At 41.8% G+C, this 24,899-nt stretch overlaps 2 protein-coding genes across 2 annotated transcripts; one reads left to right on the top strand and one right to left on the bottom strand.

Moving 5' to 3' along the window:
• The first annotated feature begins 1,851 nt into the window (after positions 1-1,851).
• LOC130136984 (PLAT domain-containing protein 3-like) lies at positions 1,852-2,756 on the top strand. Its single transcript, XM_056307648.1, has 2 exons — positions 1,852-1,996; positions 2,206-2,756. Exons 1-2 carry the CDS (start codon positions 1,934-1,936, stop codon positions 2,671-2,673), a joined length of 531 nt encoding a protein of 176 aa, XP_056163623.1. The 5' UTR covers positions 1,852-1,933; the 3' UTR covers positions 2,674-2,756.
• Positions 2,757-14,828: 12,072 nt separating this feature from the next.
• LOC115687288 (inactive TPR repeat-containing thioredoxin TTL3-like) lies at positions 14,829-20,502 on the bottom strand. The gene is made up of 5 exons (XM_030612794.2): positions 19,170-20,502; positions 18,792-18,987; positions 18,504-18,676; positions 15,498-15,831; positions 14,829-15,128 (listed from the first exon to the last, which is right to left on the bottom strand). Exons 1-5 carry the CDS (start codon positions 20,165-20,167, stop codon positions 14,997-14,999), a joined length of 1,833 nt encoding a protein of 610 aa, XP_030468654.1. The 5' UTR covers positions 20,168-20,502; the 3' UTR covers positions 14,829-14,996.
• Positions 20,503-24,899: the final 4,397 nt, after the last annotated feature.

Genomic DNA, 24,899 nt, shown 5'->3' with positions numbered 1-24,899 from the left:
GAGGCTCCCATGACTTTGAAGGTAACAGAGGAATATACTATAGAGGAGACCGGAATCGACGAGGAAGTGGGTGATGATAACCTGCATAGCCGCAATAGAGTATAGCCATGATTGTAGGTGACGAAATTGAGACATATGAGCCATGGTAGTACTTCAAAAAGATGGCTAGTACTAAGCTATCATAATTATTGGCTACTATGAGCAAAGAGATTGAATCTCTCCAAGTTAACTAGACATATGAGTTGGTCAAGGTACCGTTGAGCAAGAAAAGTGTTGGGTGCAAGTGAATTTTCAAATGAAATGAAGGCATTTCCAAAGTCGAGCACAATTCATAGCACATTTGATGGCAAAGGGATACACGCAGCGAGAGTGCATTGACTAAAAGAAGTGTTCTCTCCTGCGGCAAGACATTTTTTTAGTTTTGTGTTTCTTGTTATAGTGTCTGCACGAGATCTCTAGTTAAAGCAATTGGATATGAAAACAATGTTCTTGCATGGTGAACTAGACAAAGGGATTTTCTATAGACAGCCTAAGGGTTGCGGTTCGACTAAAGAAGCGGTACAATGCTTTCATGGCTAGTCGGGGTTACTTTAGGCAACTTCTTCCGAGAGCCTCCAAGGACACTAGCCAAGCAACTCTCATGTAGAGAAATTTTACGACTTCCAATACACTCATTTTACTCATGTTATTGCCATCTGTTGAGAAAAACCCCTAATGAGTTTTGAGGAATGACAAAACTATCTGTTACTAACCAGAATTACACTTAAGTTATTTGATGCAGGTAAATGCTGAGTCATCAGACTTAGTCGATGAAAGGACTTTATCATCAGACTCAAAATTACTCGTCAGATTTAATGAGTATTATTTTTGGCAAGTTCATGCAGGACAATCAAATTGATATCTCAAGATATTCTAATTGGCAATCACAAGATCGTTCATTAAACACAAAGAACTACACTTATGGAAACCTTGATTCGATTGTATGGGCGATCAAATCACTTGGAGATAATGGTTCTTCTTCTAACGGCTATGCATTTTCTTTTGGGAAGTTTCTCCAACGGGTTGATTTGGAGATCAATCCTTTGAAGACAGTCCAACGGATAAATTGGAAGTAGAGGAGTATAAAAGGAGTGCAAACGTCGTACAAGATATAGAACCAGAATCGAGAATTCCAAAGTTTGAATAGAGCTTCGATCTTACACACTTGTGATTACTGTTTTCCACGTTGTGACCTTAGAAAAGAAAATTACTTGAGTGAAGAGTGTACGTGATAGTGTAGTCTATCATTTGAGAATCACTGCTCTTGTAATCTTTTGGTAATTCAATAGTAAAACACAGCCAACAGGCTGCCAGCGTGGAGAGTAGACGTAGGGTTGATAAAGCCGAACCACTATAAAGATCCGTGTGCAGTATTCTCTATCCCTAAACTTTTATTTATTATTACTGATATTATACTGCATACATATCTGTCAAACAATTTCGTCAGAAGATCATCTTAGTCATCAGACGCAATCATCTAATGACAATTTACATACAAGTTTGTAATTCGCATCCATTTGATATTGAACATACGAGTTGTTGACCTCGACTATATTCATTCCGCACATTTAAATCATACAATTTTATAAATTCACCTATTCACCCCCTCTAGGTGATAGCACTAGCCGTAAGACAATCAATGCCCTAGAAATCGGATTATTCTACACTAAATTTATTTAATGAGTGCTCCAAACACAAATTAACTTGGCCCTACTTCAAAACAAAAAAAAAAAAAAAAGGGGTACATCTACGGGCCACGCCATCGTCGATATACATGGAATATACCCAAATCGACCAAATTTGGGCATGCGTCCCCCATTGTCCCTATAAAGGCCAAGCTGCCAACGAAGCTTCACCCACCTCTTCCCATTTGAGAGACCCACGCCAACACGTCATGGCCTCCATCAACACTTGGTCTATCTTCTTCCTCCTCCTGCTCGCCATCACCGCTCAATCTGTAAGATAACTTTTCTCGTCTTTTGTCTGCTTTTTTTTTATCATGTGCCTCTCTCTATTCATCCTCAGTCATCAACGATTTCCCTTTCTTTCCTTCTTTTCTAATGGATCTCTACCTTCAACGGGTGAATAGGCACTGTCTAGATTAACTTTTTCTTTCTTAGTAACCTGGATACGATTAGATTAAACTTTGTTTATGAGTGATTCCAGGATGATTGTGTCTACACGGTCTACATCCGAACCGGGTCGATAATTAAGGGCGGCACGGACTCCATCATCAGCCTGAGGCTCTACGATGTGCACGGTGAGGGGCTTTGGATCAAGGACCTCGAGGCATGGGGAGGGCTGATGGAGCCGGGCCACAACTACTACGAGAGGGGCAACTTGGACATCTTCAGCGGCCGGGGCCCGTGCCTCAGCGCCCCCATCTGCGCCCTGAACCTGACCTCAGATGGGTCAGGCCTGCACCACGGGTGGTACTGCAACTACGTGGAGGTAACTACCACCGGTGTCCACACGTCCTGCTCGCAGCAGAAGTTCACGGTGGAGCAATGGCTGGCCATCGACGTGACTCCGTTCGAGCTCACTGCGATCAGGAATCACTGTCCGTCGGATCTAGATGGGGTCGGTGGTAGTGGTAAGATCGAGTCGCGTGTGGATGTAGATGCTGTGATGTAAGTTTGTAGTGGACATTGTCATGGTAATTCAAATAAATGAGATGTGATCTGTCGTCTAATGTGAATGTAGTCTAATTTAGTAAATCTCATGGTCTTTGGTAACTTTCCTTGTTTTCACCACTTACTTATTATGATAAGGACATGCCTTTTTAATGGTCTAGCATTGCATTATATCTCATCATATTGTTGACTATGAAAGATTATTAAATGAATTTAGTGTGTATAAAACTGAATCTGGCCCAATGGAAACCGCATGAAACCAACCATTTCGAACGCCTCATATTTAATCTAGCACAAGTACTACATAGACTCCTATTCACTAAGCAATCTTCTCTTAAGCACGAGAAGAGACGTCCTCATCGACCATCTACTCTTTGGTGCGAATGTTCGACTATTGATAGATCGAAGGGGTTGATTCAAGAGATGTTATCTAATTGTGATTTAAATGTATCCATGTGATATTTTCCATCTTTAATTTGATCTGATTGGGAAATAATTAGATGTGATATAATTATCAAAGATTGGCATTCCTGACTATTATTCAACAAAACTTCACTCTTTAAAGGTTTCGCAAATCTTCTCCATGGAGTAACAATTGTTTTTTATGAAGTATATTGTTAGATAAATCTGATCAAACAGGCTTGTCAGATTTTTTTACGTCGTGAACAAATATCGTCCTGATAATGACCTTCGTTAGGTGGAGGTTTGCTGATGCAGGCACGGCAAAATAGGAAAAATACACAAAAAAAACTGTATCTCACTTTCGACTTAATGAACATTTGTATGTCTCCAGTTTTAGGATACAATGCACATCCACATCGAAAAGACCAAATTACTCATCCCTTCGAATTCATTTTAATATCTTGATTAGGGTTTGAGTGGTTTAGTTATTTGTCGATTTTAAGTGTTGTCTGTGGGCGTGAGAATTTAGAATTCGAGGATGGTTTTGGAAGGAAACTGGCAATTTCGCAAACTGAATATAAAGATAGATTTGAAAGTGCAATATAATGTTCAAAAGTGAAATATATTTATAAATATATTTATTTATTTATTTAAATATATTTATAAGTTTTTAAAAGTAAAAATATATATAAATAGGCGCTCTGATTAGACTTGTCCTTATCCAGATGCTGACAGCCAGATTTGTCGTTCTGTCATTATTGACCATTAGTGCGATTGCGAATATTACCATGTGGCCCAGACCTAAAGCACTCGCTGCTGTCGGGTGTGATTCACCACCAGCTTAGCTAAACTCCAATTGCAACTACGGTTTCCTTTTTTCTCTTTTTTCTTTAAGAAATTTCCTTCATTTGGATTATGCACAATGGGACTGCTTTGTCCTTAAAAGTTATTGGTCTGCACGATTTTGGTACCACATGTGGCCCTTTCTTTAGATTTCGATTAGTTCAATTAGATCTCGATCATATCTTCGACTTTTCCGTTTTTATGAAATGTCGTATTTAAATTTTTAACTGATTCAATTAGTTCCTTGAACTATTGTAATAAGTTCGATAAAATCCTGAATGAATAACAAGTTGTCAAACTACTTGTGAGATTCACTTGAGATTGCAAAATAAAACAACAACATACGTTCAAGTTTTTAGGTAGATTATTCCTTTTAAACAGATATTTTTGACAGAAAATTGGAAGGATATATGGGGAAAAATCGTGATTGTATTTTTCAATAATCAATTGTACATGTACAGAGGTGTATTTATGGTACAAGAAGGAAAATAAAAAATAGGAAACAATATACATCATGATGTTTTTCTATTCTATCGTCTGAATATCCAATTTCACGGATTGGCTAAATCAATTAATCTGAATTCTATGTGATCAGATCAAGGATCAAATCGGACAAAATCAAATCCTTTCTCCAACACTCCCCCTCAAGCTGGCTGCTTGTACATATCGAAGATACCTAGCAAGCTAGCATGTTGTCTTTAGCACAATGGTTTGATGAAAATGTCTGCAGGTTGTTCGACAATCCCGATTCCTCATGTTGTGACTATCTCTTCTTTATTTTTATCTCGAGTCAAATGGAAATCGACTTTTATGTGCTATGTTCTTTCATGAAAGATCGGATTTGCCGATAGTTTAAGCACGGCATCATTGTCACAAAACAATTTGCTGGTTCCATCTACTTGTACGCCGAGGTATGAGAGGTCCGAAAGTAGAACTCGTATGCAAACTTTCTCACAAACAATCTTTGTCATAGCTCAATATTCTTATTAGCTAAATATAGTGAGACAGTCGACAGCTTTTTGGTTTCCATGAAATTAAGGATCTTCCCAACTTACTATAGAAACCAGTGATGGATCTTCTAGTCATTGGGCAAGTAGCATAATTTGCATCACAACATGGCGTCATTCTCAAGTTGCAATCTCGAGATAAAAGAATTCCAAGTCTTGGACATCCCTTTAGATATTTTACAACCTTCAGTCCTGCATTCATATGTGACTGCTTTGGACTATGCATGAATTGGCTAAGCATTTGCACAGCATAACATATATCAAGCCGAGGCATGGAGAGATAGATCAACTTCCCAACAAGTTGATGATTTCCTGATGGATCCTTAAGCAACGGGTCTTCATTAGGTGATGATGAACTCGCATCATATTCAAGCGTCATTAATTTAGAATTTTGTTCAATAGGTATGACAATTGGCTTGCATCCTGATAGTCATACTTCTGATAAAATTTCAAAAATGGATTTCCGTTGGCTAAGGCACATTCTCTTATCGGATCGAGCTATTTCAATGCCAAGGAAACATTTGGGAGGTCCCAAATCTTTGATGTGGAAAGTAGAATGCAAATATTTCTTAAATCTCCTAACGGCTAAGTCATCACTTCCCATAATGAGTATATCATCAACATATATGAATAAATAAATTGATGAAGTACCTTTGGTCCATGTGAATAGGGAACAGTCATGCTTTGAGTGTTGAAAACCTGCATTTGTGAGTGCAGTGGTAAATTTGGCATACCACTACCGAGACGCATGCTTAAGTCAATACAGAAATTTACGGAGACGACATACCCGAGACTCCCCCTGTCTTCGTAAACCCTATGAGACTTTCAAGTAAATTTCTTCATCCAGATCGCCATGAAGAAAAGCGTTATGGAGACCATTTGATGCAGTTGCCAATCACGAAAAGCAGCAATAGAGAGGAATGAACGAACAATTACTTCCTTGGCAACAGGTCAAAAAGTTTCATGAAAATCAAAACCTTCTTGTTGCATGAATCCCTTAGCAACAAGCCGAGCTTTATGGCATTCAATGGAACCGTCGGTCTTGTATTTGATTTTGTAAACCCATTTGCAGCTAATTGGTTTTCTATTAGAAGACAGAGAAGCAAAATCCCAAGTATGTTTTTCTATGAGGGCACGTAATTCGGCTTCCATAGCCTACTGCTAGTGTAGATCACGTGATGCCTCCTCATAGGAGGAAGGTTCCTATTCCTCGGATATCCGACTAATACAACACATGAGTTCTAGCGATAGTCGACTAAATGAGACATATGAAGAGATGGGATAATATGTACGTAGAGAGTCCAATGTGGGACATGTGTAGTATTTGGTCCATGTAGGAGGGCGAACATGTTGTCCAGAGCGTCGAGGTCGCTCGATAGTTATCTGCTCAGAAGCTGGTAAAGAAGATTCATCAACATGTGGTTGTGGGGACCGAGCAAGTGAATTGTGCTTTGCACAAGGAGATACTGAAGACTCAATTGCTTGATTTGAGGACTCAGGATTTGCTGGCATTGATGAGATGCTATCCGATGCAATGAAGGCATATTGTGGATTCACAACTAGGTCATCTTCGAATAAGAGCTGCCATTGATTGGATGTTCACATAGGCGATTCGGATGAAGATGTTGTCTCCTAGAATGGAAATGTATCTTTTTGGAAAACATCTCAACTTACAAAGAAATGACCTGTAGATATCTCCATAACTCGACAACCTTTCTGTAGAGGGGGTACTCCATGAAAACACATCGAAGGGAACGTGGATCCATTTTATCCCGAGGGCCCACATTAGTCACATAACAAAAATAGCCAAAAACTCTTAAAAGTGCAATATCCATTTGTTTTCCGAAGAGCATCTCAAAAGGAGTTCGTCCTTCAAGAATTCAAGTTGACATGTAATTGATTAAGTAGGCTGCCGTGACCACACAAATCTCTCAAAAAAATTTAGGAATGGAGGCTTGATATTTGAGTGCTCGGGCTACTTCTAGGAGATGTCGATGTTTGCGTTCAATAACCTCATTTTGTTGGGGAGTGTAAGTGTAAGAACTTTCATGAAGTATCCCATGGGAAAATACAAAGATTTGCACTAAATGGTGAAAAACTCTCATCCATTATCTTTGCAAATCCTTAGGATGGATTTATCGAACTGATTTATAATCAAGGAGAAAAAATTTGACAGATGGGAAAAAGTTTGACTTTTGGATTGCATTAGAAAAACCCAAGTAGCATGGGTGTGTTGATTCAAAATGATGCTCGTAATTGTTTTACGAAAGGGCAAATTGAACAATTTGGATAAGGAAAATGAGCATTGTGATCCACACATCGATCAGAAACAAAGATTTTCTTGCTATTGGTGACATTACATTAAATAAATATAATGAGGATAAATCAAAATTTCTTGGAAAGCTAATCCAAAAATACAATCCTCGTGCTACACTACCCAAACCCATCAGTTTGCTGGTCAAATGGTTCTAAAAGAAACAACTTTCGGAGTTAACTATGGCGCATTAGGAATTGCCCTCACAGACTTTTGAAACAGATATGAGATTAAACTCAAATTCAGCAATATAGAGAACATTCTTGAGACCAATATTTGGGCTAAGATGAACTGTGCCAATCTTGGTAACATAAGTGACATTCCCATTGAGAAGGCATACCGACATGGAAGAATGAGGCTTTGTGTGTTTTTTGGAAAAGTAATTTCCATTGCAAATTATGTGGTCAGTAGCACCTAAATCAATTATCCACGTATCATGTCATGCCCGGTCCCACGGAAACGCGAACATTGCTCTATGGTCGATAAGTTGCGACGTTCCAGGACGCATTACCGACCTATTTTTTTTTGTCTTTCATATAAACGCATGCGGAAGCGTACTCAAATCTCCCAAATCAACAATCATAGCAAGGGATAGTAAGGAAAACGCTTTGAGACACAAAATAACAAAGCCATTTTATAAACATATAGTTAACCCTAGGAAGATTTCAATTTACAAGCCTATCCAAAGGCGACTTCCTAACAAGACCACTCATACGAAAGGGATCGGATGGTCGAGTTAACTTAAACTCCTCTACAAGAGGACATCCAAAAAAGATGAGGCATCCAATGTCCATCATCACCCCTGGTCTCCGAACTGCACGTGATGACTATTTGTCACTTCAAGCCTGAAAATATTTAACAACGAGAGGTGAGATAAACTCAGTAAGTACACCCTCTAAACCTCGTTTAGGAGAATACGTTGCCTCCGAATTGCCCTAAACATGCAATTTTAGTATCGATGGCAAATCAATAGCAAAGCCCTTGCTTTGCCTAAACTATATACATGAAGCGGTTATCTCACCCTTTACTATCATCCTAACATGACAATCGCTACAATGGGCACATAACAGAGTCACATTAACGTGCGTGTTCAAGAGGCATATTACAGCATATTTTATTGCATAACCATGCATGACAACAATTTAATAACCCAGACATAATCAATTATTATACTCAGGCACATCACACTTATCGATGCACATCGCACTCATGATAATCCAGATTATTAAACGACCCCTCGGGCCACGGCACATCCCACAGGAAGGCGGTCTTTCGGCATGACCGGATATCGTCCCGCTCCATTGGGCATGGCATCATCTCACCAACCTCAATGACGGCATCCCATAAATAGGTTCGTTTCAAATTCCATTCGCGAACGACTTTGTCTTACCCTGCCTCCGTGATGGCTTCTAGTTACCAAATTGGGCACGACCACTCACGGCCATGACCAAACCCTAGGCAAAAGGACACTACAAGTGCCATAAGTTGTGTACAGAGGACACTTTGGTGCCATAACTTTTTTTCGGAACACTTTGGTGCCAAGTCGGAGGAAAAGAGATCATTTAAGTGCCAATTTGGTCGGAAATCCGATGTGGCATTTTTTAATAATTTTTGACGCCGACGTGGCTCGCCGGAGGATGAGTCAGCGTGTACAATCAGCATTTTTTTATTTTAAATAATTTTTTTCCTTTTTTTTCCCTTTCTTTCCTTTTTCCTTTCTTTTCTTTTTTTTCTTTTTTCCCCTCGCAGGCCGGTTGCCGGTGGCCGGCCCGGCCACCGGTGAAGCCCGGGAAGGGCTGGGCGAGGGCGGCCTTGCCCATGGCCGGCGAGGGGCGGCCTCCCAGATCTGGGCGAGGCAACCCTCGCCAGCGACAGGCAAGGCCGCCCTTCGCCTGCCATGGGCGAGGGGCGGCCTCGCCAGATCTGGGCGAGGCGACCCTTGCCAACGACTGGCGAGGGGCGGCTTCACTGGCCATGGGCAAGGGGCGACCTCGCCAGATCTGGGCGAGGTGACCCTCGCCAGTGACAGGCGAGGCCGCCCCTCGCCGGCCATGATCGAGGGGCGGCCTCACCGACGACTAGCAAGGCCGCCACTCGCCGGCCATGGGCGAGGCGACCCTCGCCGTCGACAAGCGAGGCCGCCCCTCGCTGGCTATGGGCGAGGGGCGGCCTCACCAGATCTGGGCGAGGCGACCCTCGCTGGCGACTGGCGAGGGGCGGCCTCGCCCCTCGCCTAGATCTGGCGAGGCCGCCCCTCGCCGGCCATGGGCAAGGCCGCCCTCGCCCAACCCTTCCCAGGCTTTGCCGGTGGCCGGCCCGCCCACCGGCAACCGGCCGGCGAGAGGAGAAAAGAAAAAAAAGAAAAGAAAGGAAAAAGGAAAGAATAGGAAAATAAAAATAAAAAAATTATTTAAAATAAAAAATGATGACTGTTGTACACGCTGACTCATCCTCCGGCGAGCCACGTCGGCGTCAAAAATTAATAAAATATGCCATGTCGTATTTCCGGCCAAATTGGCACTTAAGTGATATCTTTTTCTCCGACATGGCATCAAAGTGTTCCGAAAAAAAGTTATGGCACCAAAGTGTCCTCCGTACACAACTTATAGCACTTGCAATGTCCTTTTGCCCCAAACCCTAGGTCGCTGTCTTCCAGTATAACCGGGCACAAATGGAACTTTTAGGTGATCATGCACACACAACAATCACTCAAGATAAGCTATCACCCAAACAAGATAAGTTATTACAAAATCATTATAAGCTATCACCAAAACAAGTGATAACCTATCACTAACCATTGATAACCTATCATCCTAACCATTAATAACCTATCACCTATAGCATGATAAGCTATCAACTAACCAAGATAGGCTATCAACTAAACCATTATAAGCCATTATCTAATCCACCTTTAATCACCCTAATTAGCCCTAAACCTAATCCGTGAACAACCTATCATCCTAATTAAGGTTTAGAGAGTAACTAACTCTTAAACCAAAGAGAAAATCTATCACTAGCGGCAAGACAACCACGCACAGCAACGGATGGCGGCGACGGCGGACGGTGACTTGGCTCACAGCTATAGACGGCGGCAACAAGGCCGGCTTAAGGGCGGTGGTGGCATCGGTATGGTGAGGTGGGTGGCCGAAACAAGCAAGAGAAAAAAAGAGAGAGGTGGTCGACTAGGGGAAAGGAGAGAGAGAGAGAGATGGGAGCAAAGTGAGACCAAAAGAGAGAAATGAGAAGAAGAGAGAAAGTGTCTTGCTTGACACTCAAAAATGGATGGTCAAGATTATTCCTTGCTCAACAAGCTTGAATGAATGACTAGGATTAAATTAACAAGCCAAAAGGATTCTAGAAGACTTAGGAGCAAAATGGTAATTTTAGCCCTTGACACTATTCACGACATTATTCACGATACTATTGACCCCCCAATAATGCAAGACACTATTCACATGGGCTTGGGCTTAAATTATGAAATGGGCTCAAATGGGCTTGAATTATTTCGTGATGAGCCTTGTTGGGCCCTTACGGCCGAACCACAATAGGCATGAGGCCCATTGGGCCTTGGCAACTTGGTTTAATTCCTTGTGGCTTCTTACCTTGGGCTCTTCTTGCATAATTTCTCAAAATTACTCAATTTGGGCCCAAAAGGGAAAAATCGTAATTTCGCGTAACTTGGGCCCTTGTGGCTGACTATTCAGTCCATAAGGCCCATTGGGCCTTTAAAAAAATTCATGGGCCCTAATTTCCAGCCAGAATTTTCACTTTTCCAATGTTTTGCGGTTTACCGATTAATAGACGATCCCCTAAGATTATCCAATAGTCATATTTTAATCCTCTAGAGTCCGATACCCTCAACTGGATTAGAATTTATGGTTAAAATCTCTCAAATGCGTCTTTCGCATAATTAGAACAATAGGCGACTTTTAGGGGTTTCGTGCGTTTAATCCGTAGTTGATTCCAAATCAATCCATGTTTGAAACCTTCTCAACTCATGGATGACCCTCGGTTGTCATATAATCGTGAAGTCAATTGTCCGCTTCGAAGTATACGATCATTAGGGATTGGTTTTAAGGTCGTTCGAAATCAATATAGTAATCGTGCGGAATCACCCGCAATCCGATTATATATTATTGTCGAATCGATATATAACTATTCCTAGATCGGCTTGAAATAGCTTATGATTGTCCATCAATGATCCTTATGGCTGAATTCTCAATCCATGATTGTGTTCTTTGGTCGCGCGCATCGAAGTCCTAAATTGCCTTTCTCTAAGCTTGTAATACTCTTGAATGATTCTGGAATCAATTCAGAGTCTAATTCTACTCATTGTGCATTGATGAAATAACCATTCATTACATCCTGAATAGGGTTAAAATTTAAGGATGTCATATATCAACTGAAATATTATTGATCTTGTAAAAAGTACATGAAAATCTGGCAGTTTTGTCGGTGGTCCTTAATTGATTCAAACCCTTCATAATATGCTGGTATTCATCTTAAGTAATTGTCTAATTGGCCTTATCAATCCCTTATGCTAAAACTTGATAAGCAGAAAAAATTTTCTCCATTTTTTCTCTGTCAATTGGCTTTCCATATAATTTCCAGCACATGTCAATAGTATGAAGTGAGCGCTTACAATATTCACAGTATTTACCTTTAGGTTTAAAATTTGGTCCCCCCCTCCTTTTGTGATGACGTGGCGCTGCGTGAGCCATTGGATGGCTTGAAAGCCGGTGCTGACATGGCTTGATAGGGCTATTTGATTTGGCCGCATGACTAGACAAGTAAGAGCCGTTTGATCCGTGCCTCTAATCCAGACTGTCCACTTGCAAACCTTTAGGGTTTGCTCTATCTTCTTCATCCCAACAAGGGACACTTGCCACACGGTGCTGCCTGGGCATGCTCTGAGCTCATGGCAACGGTCCGAGAACGCCGTGGATTTGTTGGGATGAGCCCACCAAAGCGACAAGCTTACACTCTCCCCCACCTTGATATACTCCATCATGGCCAGTCGCTAGTTCTCTTCTTGCATGGCCAACTGATAAATCTAGCCAAGCGGCGGGACGGAATCCATGGCTTGAATTAGTGAGCAAAAGGGTGAATAACTTTCATTTAGGATTAGAAGAAATCGAGTTACCTTCTCCCTTTCCTTAATTTTTCTGTGCTGTTTGAGCATGGTCTTGGGTCCTTCGAGATGTTCCTTGGCCGCCTCGATCTCATTGCTTAGAGCTGACAGTCGGTTGAAAGAAGCGGTGACTGAGAGTTTCCCTTGCTTCAAATCCGACAAGGCTTGGGTGAGTGAAAAAATTTCGCACGGTTGAGTTTCCCATACATCTCGCGAATGTTGTCCCACATGATTCTTGAGTCCTTGGTCGATGGAAGTCCGGCCGCGACCTTGGGAGCTACATAGTTCCCGATCCATGTCTGAACGAGTTGGTTGCACTTGCGCTAATATCGCTACATTTGGTCATCGGCCGGAAAAGGGTACGGTTTCATCAAGGAAACCATCCTTGTCCTTGGTCACTAGGGCTCACAAGAAATCCCAAATCCATGTAGTATAATTATCTGGTCCGTCGAGCCGCAAGTTGATGAGTAGCCGTTCCGATTCATTGGCCGGCGATGTATAGAGCGGGTCGTTGAGTTCTGCATGGCCGCCGGCGATTAGGAAGGCATACGGCATGAAATCGGGTTGGAAAACTGGGTAGGGATTCATCCCTGGACCCATCGGACCCAATTCAGCGGTGTGGCACAAAGGTGTCTAACCCGGCCCACCACTTAGGTAGGGCCCAAGAATAACCATTAGGCTGGGTCCCGAGGCCCAAATTTGTGTCTGCTTCGTATGGCATGTGTTAAGTCCACTACTAATTTGGTCCGGTAGCCCACTGGCCTTGAACTAGAAACCAGTGGACTGGAGGCCACTGGGATGGGCTGGAAAATTGAGCTAGAGCAAGTATTGGAATCGCCGGATGCTGATTAGAGGGATGCTCGCCTTGTGCCAAATTAATTTGATCCGAAATTTGATTTGGAGTGAGTCTTGGTTGGAAGAGGTTTCAACCATTGCAGGTATGATTGGGTCTGGGTTTTGATATCTTGGCATGATGTCACTAGTGTATGGATGTGTGAATTTCTACTTGGAGTGCTGATTTTGTTTTGCAAGGGATGTTTCACAACAACAAATTAGAAAACAACCGAAGGCAATTCAAAAAAAAAATTGCGGAAGCTAGGTCAGGAAAAATTGCTCCGATACCATGACAGAAAATTAGAAGGATATATGGAGGAAAATTGTGATTGTATTTCTAAATAACCAATTGTACATGTACATAGGTGTATTTATAGTACATGAAGGAAAATAAGAAATGTGAAACAATATACTTGAAGATGCTTTCCTATTCTATGAATATCCAATCTTGTGGATTGACCGAATCAATTCATTAGGAATCTGTGTGATCAGATCAAGGATCAAATCGGACATAAATAAATCATTTCTCCGAAAATTTTCACTCTAGAGTTACTTATCACACAAAAATTCGCATAGAAAAAGAAAATGTAACAACTATGGAAAGTGTGAATGTTTTCTTTCGGAGCATAGCCGATTAATCATCATTTTTCTTCATTTAACCCTGAGTTGGTTGAAAGCTTGATGATTTTATTTTTCTAATGAAGAGAGATTTTGTACAAATTTGGGATTCGTTCCTAAATAAAGGGATGGATGATATTCAATAATTTGTAATAATTGCGACGGCAACGATGGAAAACCTTATTTGAGCATTTTGTCTTGGGGAATTCTCGTGTGGTAAAACCTTATTTAACTTGTCTATATTGAGTTAATTTATCTATAGATGGTTAAGGTTTGTATGATGTCCTTTTGTGGTAGTCTGATTCGACACAACAATTTGTCAACGTAGGAGAAACTCACTACCTTAGAACTGAGTTGTTTCCCCCTCCCCAAGTCTTGTCGGATCTATTATGTATTGATGCCCTTTAATTGGGCCTCTCGGGTGTTTTTAGTATATTAAATGAACTTTATTTCGACCCAAAATTTTTTTTTGTCGACGTAGCTCGAATTCGTGGCCATTGTATCCAGCGAAATATGTTTCTTGCTGGGTCAATTGCAATTCCGATACCCATATTTGAACAATTATAGTCTCGACTAACTTACGATTGGCAAACTAAAGCAAATATAAGTATTGCGCTGTCTATGTTTTAACCCACCAATTACAAAACTGGTTACAAGTTTCCTCCAACCAGAGATTGAGGAAAAACATAGATCACATAAGAAAATTTCTTGCAGCAATTTATTTACTTAGCATTTGAGTGAGAGTAATTTGGTTTTTTCAAGGAAAAGATTGGGTCGAGGGTGTGAAAATAGCCCCGGTCTTCTGTTATTGGCTTTTCTACATCAAAGGTCAATACAAAAGCAATTTTATCAGTTTATAGGCTTGATTTGCATTAGCAAATATTTTCAATCCAAAACCAAACTGATAAATCAGTTAACCGAAAGGTTAGGTTGGATCCGGTTCGATCGATTGGTCAGTTTTAATTGATCACTCTTATACCAGAGAACTTAACTAGATAGAAGAAGGTGCTCTTAAGCAGACACGCATCTCTTTGACCTAATATTTCAAAGCGTCACAAAAAAAATCACTAAACATTCTAGTTTTCAGAGATTTGTTTTTGTCTAATTTGAGTTAGTACACCCTCCAAGAGAGACAGCTGCAACACTAACACACCACATTTGAGATTTTGCAAACCCTACACGATGTCACCACATTGTCTTCTAAGTTGTGCCTTGGCTTCCAACAGCACTCGGCTCACTTCTTCGTCTTCCGGCGCTTCTCTCGCCAACACCTCATAGTCTTGTATCGAAGCCTCCCACTTCTCCAACTGATTGAAGAAAATATAAAGCAAACATAAACTTCATGAGAACTAATCAATTACAATGAAATCGCCAAGTATTGAGAAGTTTTAGGGTCATGTAGAAATGCCCTAGTAACTCCCATCTTCTGCATTTGCAAATAGTTATACTCATTAAATTTTGCGAAATCATAATCAACTGAGGACAGATCGGATTTGTTCATATTGAAATTACGATTGTTTGGCTTTGAACTAGGCAAAGATTGATAAATGTTTTGAATGACAATAAAGATATTTAACATTTTCGCTGATGAGCATGTAAAGTGTATGGAATGTTTTGTTGCAAGGTTAATCGGAGGTATTTTATCAAATGATTTCGATCACGTCAAAAAAACTCACCTTGGCTAAACAATCGGCTCTTCTTAGCCTGGCCTTGCTGTAAGATGGGCGGACATTGAGTGCGGCGGTGCAATCCTCGATCGCCTTATCGTACTGGCCTAGCTTGGTCCTGCATGCGGCACGGTTGCACAACAAGACCGAGTTGTGCTGGTCATGCTCGAGTCCTTCTCCATATGCTACGCAAGCCTCAGTGAATCTCTCAGCCTTGAAGAGCTCGTTCCCTTTGTACCGGGCTCCCGCCACGGCTCGAGCCCTCTTAATCACATAGTTCACTTCCTTGTTGCTCGAGTCTAGCCGAGCTGCTCGTTGAGCCGCCTCCAAGGCATCATCAAATCTGCCTCAAATCAAAATAGCCATGTAAGCCACACTGGTTAAATGATTTGGTTTTCATTCAAAATGTTGATTGGGACCGAGGGACCCCTAAGTGACAGAAAATATGACATTTGGTACACTTCCTTGGTATCTTCTATTGATTTCGCCCTCCATGATGTCTATTTAAGTATGTGTTTGACTATATCCTTTTACTTCTAATCATTAACGGAACTAAACGATAAACAAGTGATCACTCGATTCAATTATTTGGATAGTTAGTACAAACTATTATTCGAATAACATATTGAAAATTTTGAGATTAGCGTGTGAACCAGATCTAGATGAGAAAAGTGACACACGAGATAGAGTAGGGTAATGTCAATGTCTAATGAAGATAGACTAGGTTACCGATCGCCAATTGGTACTCTTTGGGGGCTTGTAGTTGGTGCAGCCTAGGCTCGTCGGTCAAAAGCTTCGAAGGTGCATGGTCGGCAAGGAACGGGAAGAATTGCTGGGTGCTGGCCCATTTGGGACTTTTGGTAGGTAAGAGGTCAAATTATGGAGACCCAAATCCCTATCATATCTTTTCTTGCTCTTTCTTTTTCGCTAACAAGGTTCCGCTTTTGAGCTGTTTAACGATACCCAATTTGCCCAAATCGAAACCGCGTCGAGCACCAGCCTAGACCTTTGCCCCCCCTGTTTCCCCCCGATTTCTTCATGGCATTATGCTTTATGATGGACCCCTACGAGACTAATAATGTTTCTTGTGCTTTTCCTTGGCAAATATTGTGTTTGGACTTATCTCTATCTTCTTCTCGCTGACTTTGATGAACAGATTACGCTTTCGAATGTTTAAATTGGGCATTTTTCTCTTAGGGCAAGGAATATGGCACTATGTCCTAGTGATTGCAATGATTAGGTCATTGGAATGCGGCAAGGTCTCGGTGGTCTTTAAGGATTGCATTCCATCTACTCCGAAAACCAATTTTTTTGTAAATATTTTTCTAAAGTTTTCTACAAATTTCTTTCACCCTCTTGAACTTCTCTTTTGAAATTTATGTGTCATGCCTCTCCATCCCTAAAAATCAATTTAGGCCCAGACTTGGCCTCACAAAAGGAGTATGATTATGGATCTACAGCCGGAATTTCAACTCATAATCTTAGCACTCGATTTACATTCCTAACAATGCAACTCCAATTTTTTTCGATTATCCAACAATTTCACTCTAAACAAGTTCACTGTTAGCTGTAATTTGAAAAGAGAAAAAGTTAAGTGGTACCGGAATTAATCAAAAGTAACATATTTCAACGATGACTATAGCATTGTGAGGAAAAATTACTGAAAAAGAAAAATCGGTACAAATAGGTGCATTTGTTTTCAAATAAAAGAAGGGAATTTCAAATTTTAACTTCAATTTTAGCACTCATATCAATATGCATCCTTACTTTTCTAAAATCTGCAATTTGTGTCTTCAGACAAAGCCCCAAAACTTAAAAAACTTGCTTGCCTCTCTTTCAAAAAGAAAACCCCCAAAAAACCTATCCTCCACCAACTCACCAACAACCGGTCTCATAGCCCAACCCAAAACCAGCCTCTCTCTCTCTCTCTCTCTCTCTCTCTCTCTCTCTCTCTCTCTCTCTCTCTCTCTCTCTCTCTCTCTCTCTCTCTCTCTCTCTCTCTCTCTCTCTCTCTCTCTCTCTCTCTCTCTCTCCATTCAAAGCTCAGCGTGAAGGCAAGCTCCCTGACCATATCGAGGTCGAGCTCGACCTCGATTTGGGCTATCATGGAGTGGACTGACCAAGGAGGAGAGAGAAGGGGGAAGGATTATAGAAGGTAACATATACCAATTAAGAATATGCACTATCAAAAAATATATGTGCATAACCTTAGGAGATATGTTGAATCAAGTAAATAGGCTGGTATTACTAACACGATGCATGATGAAGGTGGAGCATGCTTTGTGAGGACGAGCCATCTGAGACGATGGCTCAGACGAAGAAGGTGCCGGTAGCTGACGTGGGCAGTGCAGCTAAGTGGGTGGGAGGAAGAAAGAGGAGGAGGAAAGGGAGGGGATTTAGAGTCTTTACACTATATTTGTAACAAGGGATTATGAAAGAAGAGAAAGGGTTCTTAAAAAGCACAATGGTATTTGGACAAAGGGAAATATATGGAGGGAAAAGATTAGAAGGGATAATGCGGAATTCATCCGGTTAATTCGAATAAGAGGGATTTGTAGGGATTTATGTATTATCTAACAAATTTAGTCTTCTTTCTCGCTTATACCCTACATTTATTTGTAAGTTTGTCTAAGAATATCTAATCATAATACATTTTTTTCATTCATTTTCCGTCCCTACCATCCATATAACATCATAACTCAGGACCCTCAAGTCCTTTCGCTTCATAATTATCTGAATCCATTATTTTCCTTACTAATCGCTCCATTAAAACTGATTGAGGATACGAGAGTGACAAGGGCAATTTGGAAAAGAAAATAAAAACTCGCAAGGAATCACGGGTGGCAAAACTTGAATCTAGTAACAAAACTTAAGATACAAAACATATATTTTCAAAAGTGAGGATGCGAATTGATGTGCGTGCACAAACGCGAGGATGATAATTAAAATTTCCCGATATAAAATGACAATCAAAGAGAAAGGAAGGTTTATATATGTGTGAGGTGGATCACTGACCTGCCGACGGCCAAGTCAACCTGAGCCCGCACAACTAACAAACCAGCATTCCCAATAGGACCCAGGAACTTCGTACATTCCTCGACCTCGAAATTCGGACCCTTGGACAGTGCTTCGTCCGCATCTTGGTGCTTCCTTAGCTTCATCAATGCCTCCGCTTGCAATGCAAAAATCTTCTCCAAAACATAAACAAGCCGTAGTTCAGACATCAACCTTAAAGAAAAGATAAAGGAATTGTTCAATCCGGGCATGCACAGAGATCGAAATTGGAGAAGCTCGATGGCTGACCTGAGGGGCCGAGTCGGCGCCGGCCGATATCGCGCATCGGCTTTCCTTTATCAAAGTATTCCAATCCCTCAGCTTGCGAGCTTCGGTGCATTTACTGAGGTGGGACTGAACCCTTTTAGCCTTCGCAATGTCCTCCGGGTCGGCTTCGGGTCCCGAGTGTTTGTAGTGGTACATCGCCTTTTCTGCTTCGCCTAATCTAATGCAGATGAGAAAGAGCATTTATCAGAGCGGTGTTCCGTCGCGAGATTTTGGTTCTATAGCTTGGGAAAATATTCTGAGTATTGGAAAGAATTTGAAACGGGGCAATTCAACTTCAAATGGTATGCGCCAATTGTAGAAGATTCACGAAGGAACGTTGTTTGGTGGGACAGAAGTTACCTGAGATACAAGGTTGCCAAGCGATTATGAGCTCTTTGATAACGAGGATCGATCCGAATGGCTTCTCTGCACTCGAAAACGGCCTCGAGAAGTCTACCCAAAGCAGTCAGGGCGGCACTCCTATTGCTCCTATAGGAAGCCTTGTTCGGATCTATCGAGATCGCCGCATCATACAGCGCCAAGGCTTCGGCGAACCTACCGTTCTTGTAATCCTCATTGCCCATTATCTTCAGTGTCTCGGGGTCCATTCTCGTCGAGAGAGCGCGACAGAAAGAAGCAGGGGCTGGCGATTCGCTAGGCTTTCTATTGCTATCCGCCGGTTTCTTCACGATGTTGCCCATCACACTGTTCGTGTATTTTCCGTTAGGCATCGGACCCTCGTTCCTCGTAGCAGTCTTTGGGATGTAAGGGTCCGGCACATTGCTCACATTGCTTGGATTCGTCGTCCCGGGTTGCCTCAAATTGCCCAAGTTCCCAAAGAGCATTACATTGCTCGACGATGCACGGACAAGCGTGCTGCTTCCGCGGGACTTTTGGTGATCAGCGATCATGCTTTCTAGCTCGCCCGATATGCCGGTCGTCTCTGGGGGCACTCTTCTACCTTTGTTGACATAGCTTTGTTTATGAGGATTCTTCGCGGGACTGGTCACCCCGGATGAAGGCAACACCATTGCTGTCTCGTCGGCGACCCTGCCAGGGGCTTGCTTTTGGTAGTACATATTCGGATTACCGTATTGGTTCGGAGACGGCCTCATACTCATCGGCTTAGGCGGGACTTCTGACCCATTGGCATCGAGGAAGGTGGCCTCATCAGACCTGCCGTGCCGCTGCCTCGAATGAGGGGTGCTCGGCAATTTAGTCACGTTGCCTCCAATGCTGCGCATCGGGGGCGTCATCGACCCGGTGGAGGTTGTCCTCCTCGGCCAAAACGTGCGCTTCCCGAACACCGCATTGAGCAGGCCACAACCCGACGATCTCTCCGGTGAGGCATCCACCATCTTTTCCTTTCGGATCCTAGGACGAAGCAGGAGGTCGAATTCCGATAAACACAAGGAGTCACCAATTGAACGTGAAATCAAACGCCCCGAATGCTACAAGAGACCATCTGATGAAATTGTTTGAGCAACGAGCATGGTGATTGGAATTTGAATTGAGTCCAGTTTAGGCCGGGGCTTGGCTCCAGGAGAGAATGTATGTGCTTCAATGATGAATTTGCAAGGTCTCCTGGAGTGGCAGCCAGAAAACAGCTGTTAATTCGTTCTCTCTCTTTCTGGTGGAGATGTGATGCAAGATGTCATGATGGAGGGAGACAAAAAAAAATAATATTTGACGAATTAAAGAGGGGGGGCCAAAAAATATTTTTGTTGGTGAGTATAATCCAAATGGCAAATTCTCTTTTCTTTTCTTTTTTTTGCAAATCTTTATCCGTGTGCTTGTGTGTGCTAGAAGGTTGGGGGGGAACCCAATAGACCCGGTCATGGAATTAAGGAGGATCTCTAGAATTTTTAGTAAACAAAGGGACGTGGTCATACCCACTTTTGAGAAAAATGCCCTTTGTGTTTGAGCATTCGAATTGGACTTTTCTTGTCCAATTTGGCTCTTTCTTTGTGCTTTCAGAACAAACCAAATGGACCCATGTCATGAAAAACGAGATTCTTAAGATGTCACGACTCGTAACATTGCATGAGAGGAAGTAAGTAGAGAGAGAGGAGGGCACGTTGGGGAGTGCATAGCTGTAGCCGTCTCGGCACGATTCAGGATCGCGAAATCATGTTGACGAGGTCTTGTCTGAAGCTTTTGATTGGGTTTGCTGTGCCTGCTTCGATGACCAGAACGCAAGATGCGGTGGATGCAAATGGGTGCCCTTCCGAGCAGGGAGGTGTTTCACATGCATCTGTTGCATCATTGAGTATGATGTAATTAGGTGTTGTGTTGTGAAGGGAAATCGCCCATAGGTCTGTACTTTAGAAAGAAAAGAAACCCAGATGGTGATTGGCTTGTCGTACCACCCGTCGATGATGTGTAACCGAATAGGGAATGACCCCGATCCGTCGAAAATGGGTGTTTTGCCCAAAGAGCGAACAATCTTCCACCGAAAGTTGATTTTTGGTATTTTACGAAATGGATTCCGAGGCGATTTTGGATAGGAGTTCACTCGGTGTTGTCACGAAGATGAATAACGAATTTTAAGATTAAAAAAAAAACTACGAATGATGAAGGATACTGAAAAGACAATAATTTTTAATAAACTGAAAAAAAATATATAATAGGAATATGTGTTTGATGATGATATCCTTTATGATTACACACCGCCATTTGTATAACCTATTAATTACAACCATTCATTAGCGGTTATTGCTCTAAGTATGATTATACCTGCACTCTTGTGATTTAGGGCCTCCTATTCATACGCCAATCTCATTCACACACGGTTACAACTTTTAAAACCACTGGTCTACTCAACCGTCACTCAGTATCCTTGCCCTTGATTGGTATCGTTTATTCTGATATTTTCCCCTTGCTTCCAACACTTTAGCCAGATTTTAAGATGGCCAAGCCTTTGCTTGTTTTGTCGATGAGCTTTATGGAACACCTCTCAACTACTTGTCGATGCCGATTCCATGTAGCCATCGATGATTCTTCTTCCTAGATGTCAACATTCATGCCATATAGCTATTGATTGTCCAATGGCTCGAACGACCTCCACCGACTAGTCTCTCTTGATCGACTACACTCCATCACTCATCGATAAATGTATCATATAGTCATTGAAAGCTACATGTTATGGTCATTGATAAACTAGTTTTGCAATTGTTGGTAACCATACTTATAATATCAATCAAATCAGTTGACCAATTGAACTTATTGCTTGTCGATTTAAAAGAGTTGGTTGCTTTTCTTGTGTAAATAGATCCCAAAAGTCCTAAACTTCTGGCATAAGCAGCAATCAAGTTAAAAACGATTTGAAACATGCAATCAAATCCTAAACGTTTTCCATCATATACAAATGTTATCCGTCTAGTGACTGGTCACCCAAATTTCCTAACGTGGTAAGCTAGTCTAATGTGACATTGTGAAATATTTTCTAAGTATACATTGGATTGGCGTGGCGCAAATGCGACCCAAAGTCAGAAAAAGGTCAATTTTTTTTAAAAAAAAGCCAAAAAAAAGAAAATAGGGAAAGCCAAAGACTCCTGCAATACCAGGTGCCGCTGCCGCTACATCTTAGTCGTCTAGCAAGGACCGGCGACCCTCATCAACCACACGCAGAACCGCTAGCCTTAGTGCTGTGGTTAGGGTTGAGCACGGGCCGGGCCAGCACAGGCCTATTCCCTTTTTGGGCCTTGCCTGGACTAAAGTTACTCCAATGACCCCGGCTGAAAAAGACCGGCCCATTTGAAGCCAGCCCGGGCATGAACCCGAAATGGGAATTTAATGAAACATATATATAAAACCTATCAAGTTAACCTGATAAACATATAAAATATATATTAATTGAAAAGTAAAACCTATGACCGGAGAATAACAAATCAAAAACCTGTTATCTAAAGTAAAAAAACCTGTAATACAATAATCTAATCATTAATCATGTAAAATAATTCTCAATAAACACATTCCATAAGTCACAAAAATAAGAAAATCGGCATCATCTTCATTTCAAACTCCCCGAGCTCTCTAGAACAGAATATGGCGGGCTCTCACACTCTACTCAAATTTAAATTTTTTGTTCTAGAGCACTCGCCAAAATGCACTCACTACCAAGGATAACCTTTTTTGGAAGAAAGTTGTACCTGACCCGGTGTGTTCTCTCTGCAATTTGCAACCTGAGACGATTAAGCATGTTTTCTTGTTGTGCCCTTGGACATCGAAATTATGGTCTCATTTGGCCCTAAACATTAGCTCAGGTTTGTCTAGAATTAAGGATTGGTTGTTTAACTTTCAACATACTTCGGTTTCGTTCGAATTTCTCTCCGTTGTTATTTGATTCATCTGGAGGAAAGAAACAATTTTGCGTTCGAGTGCAAGTGCCAAACCCGGCAAAGCTACCGGAAGCTGCTTTGACAGCATGTGAAAGTATTGCTCGCCAGACAACTAGATCCAAGTAAAGAACCGAGCTTAGACAAGCATCGGATTGAGTTTGGAAATCACCAAAAAGAGGGTGTCTTAAAGCTGAACATCGATGGAGCTTACATAGAAGGAACACACAAGGGAGCCATAGCATGTGTGTGTCACGATAGCTCTGGTCTCCTCGTGGATGGCTTTGTGCGAATTGTCATGGCATCATCTGCTGCTCAATCGAAGGCTTTGGCTCTACTGGAAACCCTAAGATTCTTTGGATCTAGCTCACGCACCTCCTTCAAACCGAACTCAAATCAGTCTGATCTAATTCATGGATTATCAGGCACTGAAGAAATTTATTGAGAATTAGTACGCATATCTAGGAAGCCCAGACCAGCTTAGCTTTTATTTGGATCTCAAAGCGGCACATTGTAACAAAGAGGCAAATAAGATGGCGGACTGAGTCGCAAAAGCCCAACAAAAGAAAAATCTTTCTTCTAATTGGATCTAATATCTCCCTCAAGCTATTTGGGTCTCGTTATCTTATGAATACGTACCTATGTTACTCATCCTTTTATCATAATGAAATGAGAACCATATTCCAAACCCCCAAAAAAAAAACCCCAACATCAATGAGGAACAAAGCCTCACAAGTCTCCAACATCCACGAACTAAATTACAAAAGTCATCCATCTACCAAAAGACCAATGACGATCGATCCTCTCGATCAAATCATTATCTAAAAAACGAACAAAATCAACAAAAAATAAAATGTGATTTGAGGTTCTTCGAAGTGTTCCATCTCTTCAATGGTTGCTACATGTTTTCCTTCCACCGAAGTAGTCCGGCTATAATAAATTTATATAGGGTTAATACCACGAAAAACCCTAAACTGGTACACTTGTGACACATTTACCCCAAACTATTTTTTTGACCATAAAACCCCAAATGACATTGTGACAATTTTACCCAAACATACCACAAAAACCTAACCAGATTATGTGACAATTTTACCTAACTAATTTTTAATATTATTTTTTTGAATTTTTTTTTTTTTTTTTTCTTTCTTTTCTTTTCCCTTCACCTTCAACCTCGGCCGGCCGCCGTCCGCGACAGCCGGAGGCGGCAAGCCGGCGAGGGCCGCTCGCCGGATCCGGCGAGGGTCGCCCTCGCCGGTACGGCGAGGGCCGGCTCGCCCCGATCTCGCGAGGGCCGCCCACACGCGTCGGGCGAGGGCCGCCCTTGCAGATCCGGCGAGGCCGCCCTCGCTCGCGTCGGCGAGGGCCGCCTCGCGGCACGCCCGGGGCGGCCCTCGCAGCTTCGCTGAGCTGGCGTCGCCGACCGGCGACCGCCGAGTTTGAAGATGAAAAAAAAGAAAAGAAAAGAATAAAAAATAAATAAAAATTCGAAAAAAAATAATATTAAAATTTTAATTCAGGGTAAATTTGTCACATATGTACCAGTTTGAGATTTTTTGTGGTAAGTTCAGGGTAAAATTGTCACAAGTGTACCAGTTTGGGGTTTTTGGTGGTCAAAAAATAGTTCAGTAAAATTGTCACGGTGTACAGCTTAAAGATTTTATGGTCAAAAAAAATAGTTTGGGGTAAATGTGTCACAAGTGTACCAGTTTAGGGTTTTTCGTGGTATTAACCCATTTATATATTGATGATT

Source organism: Syzygium oleosum, unplaced genomic scaffold, assembly GCF_021117445.2.
Source record: "Syzygium oleosum isolate NSW1041296 unplaced genomic scaffold, Sole_v2.1 Sole_v2.57, whole genome shotgun sequence".
Taxonomy (NCBI): Eukaryota; Viridiplantae; Streptophyta; class Magnoliopsida; order Myrtales; family Myrtaceae; genus Syzygium; species Syzygium oleosum.
This window is presented reverse-complemented; position numbering and strand designations above follow the sequence as displayed.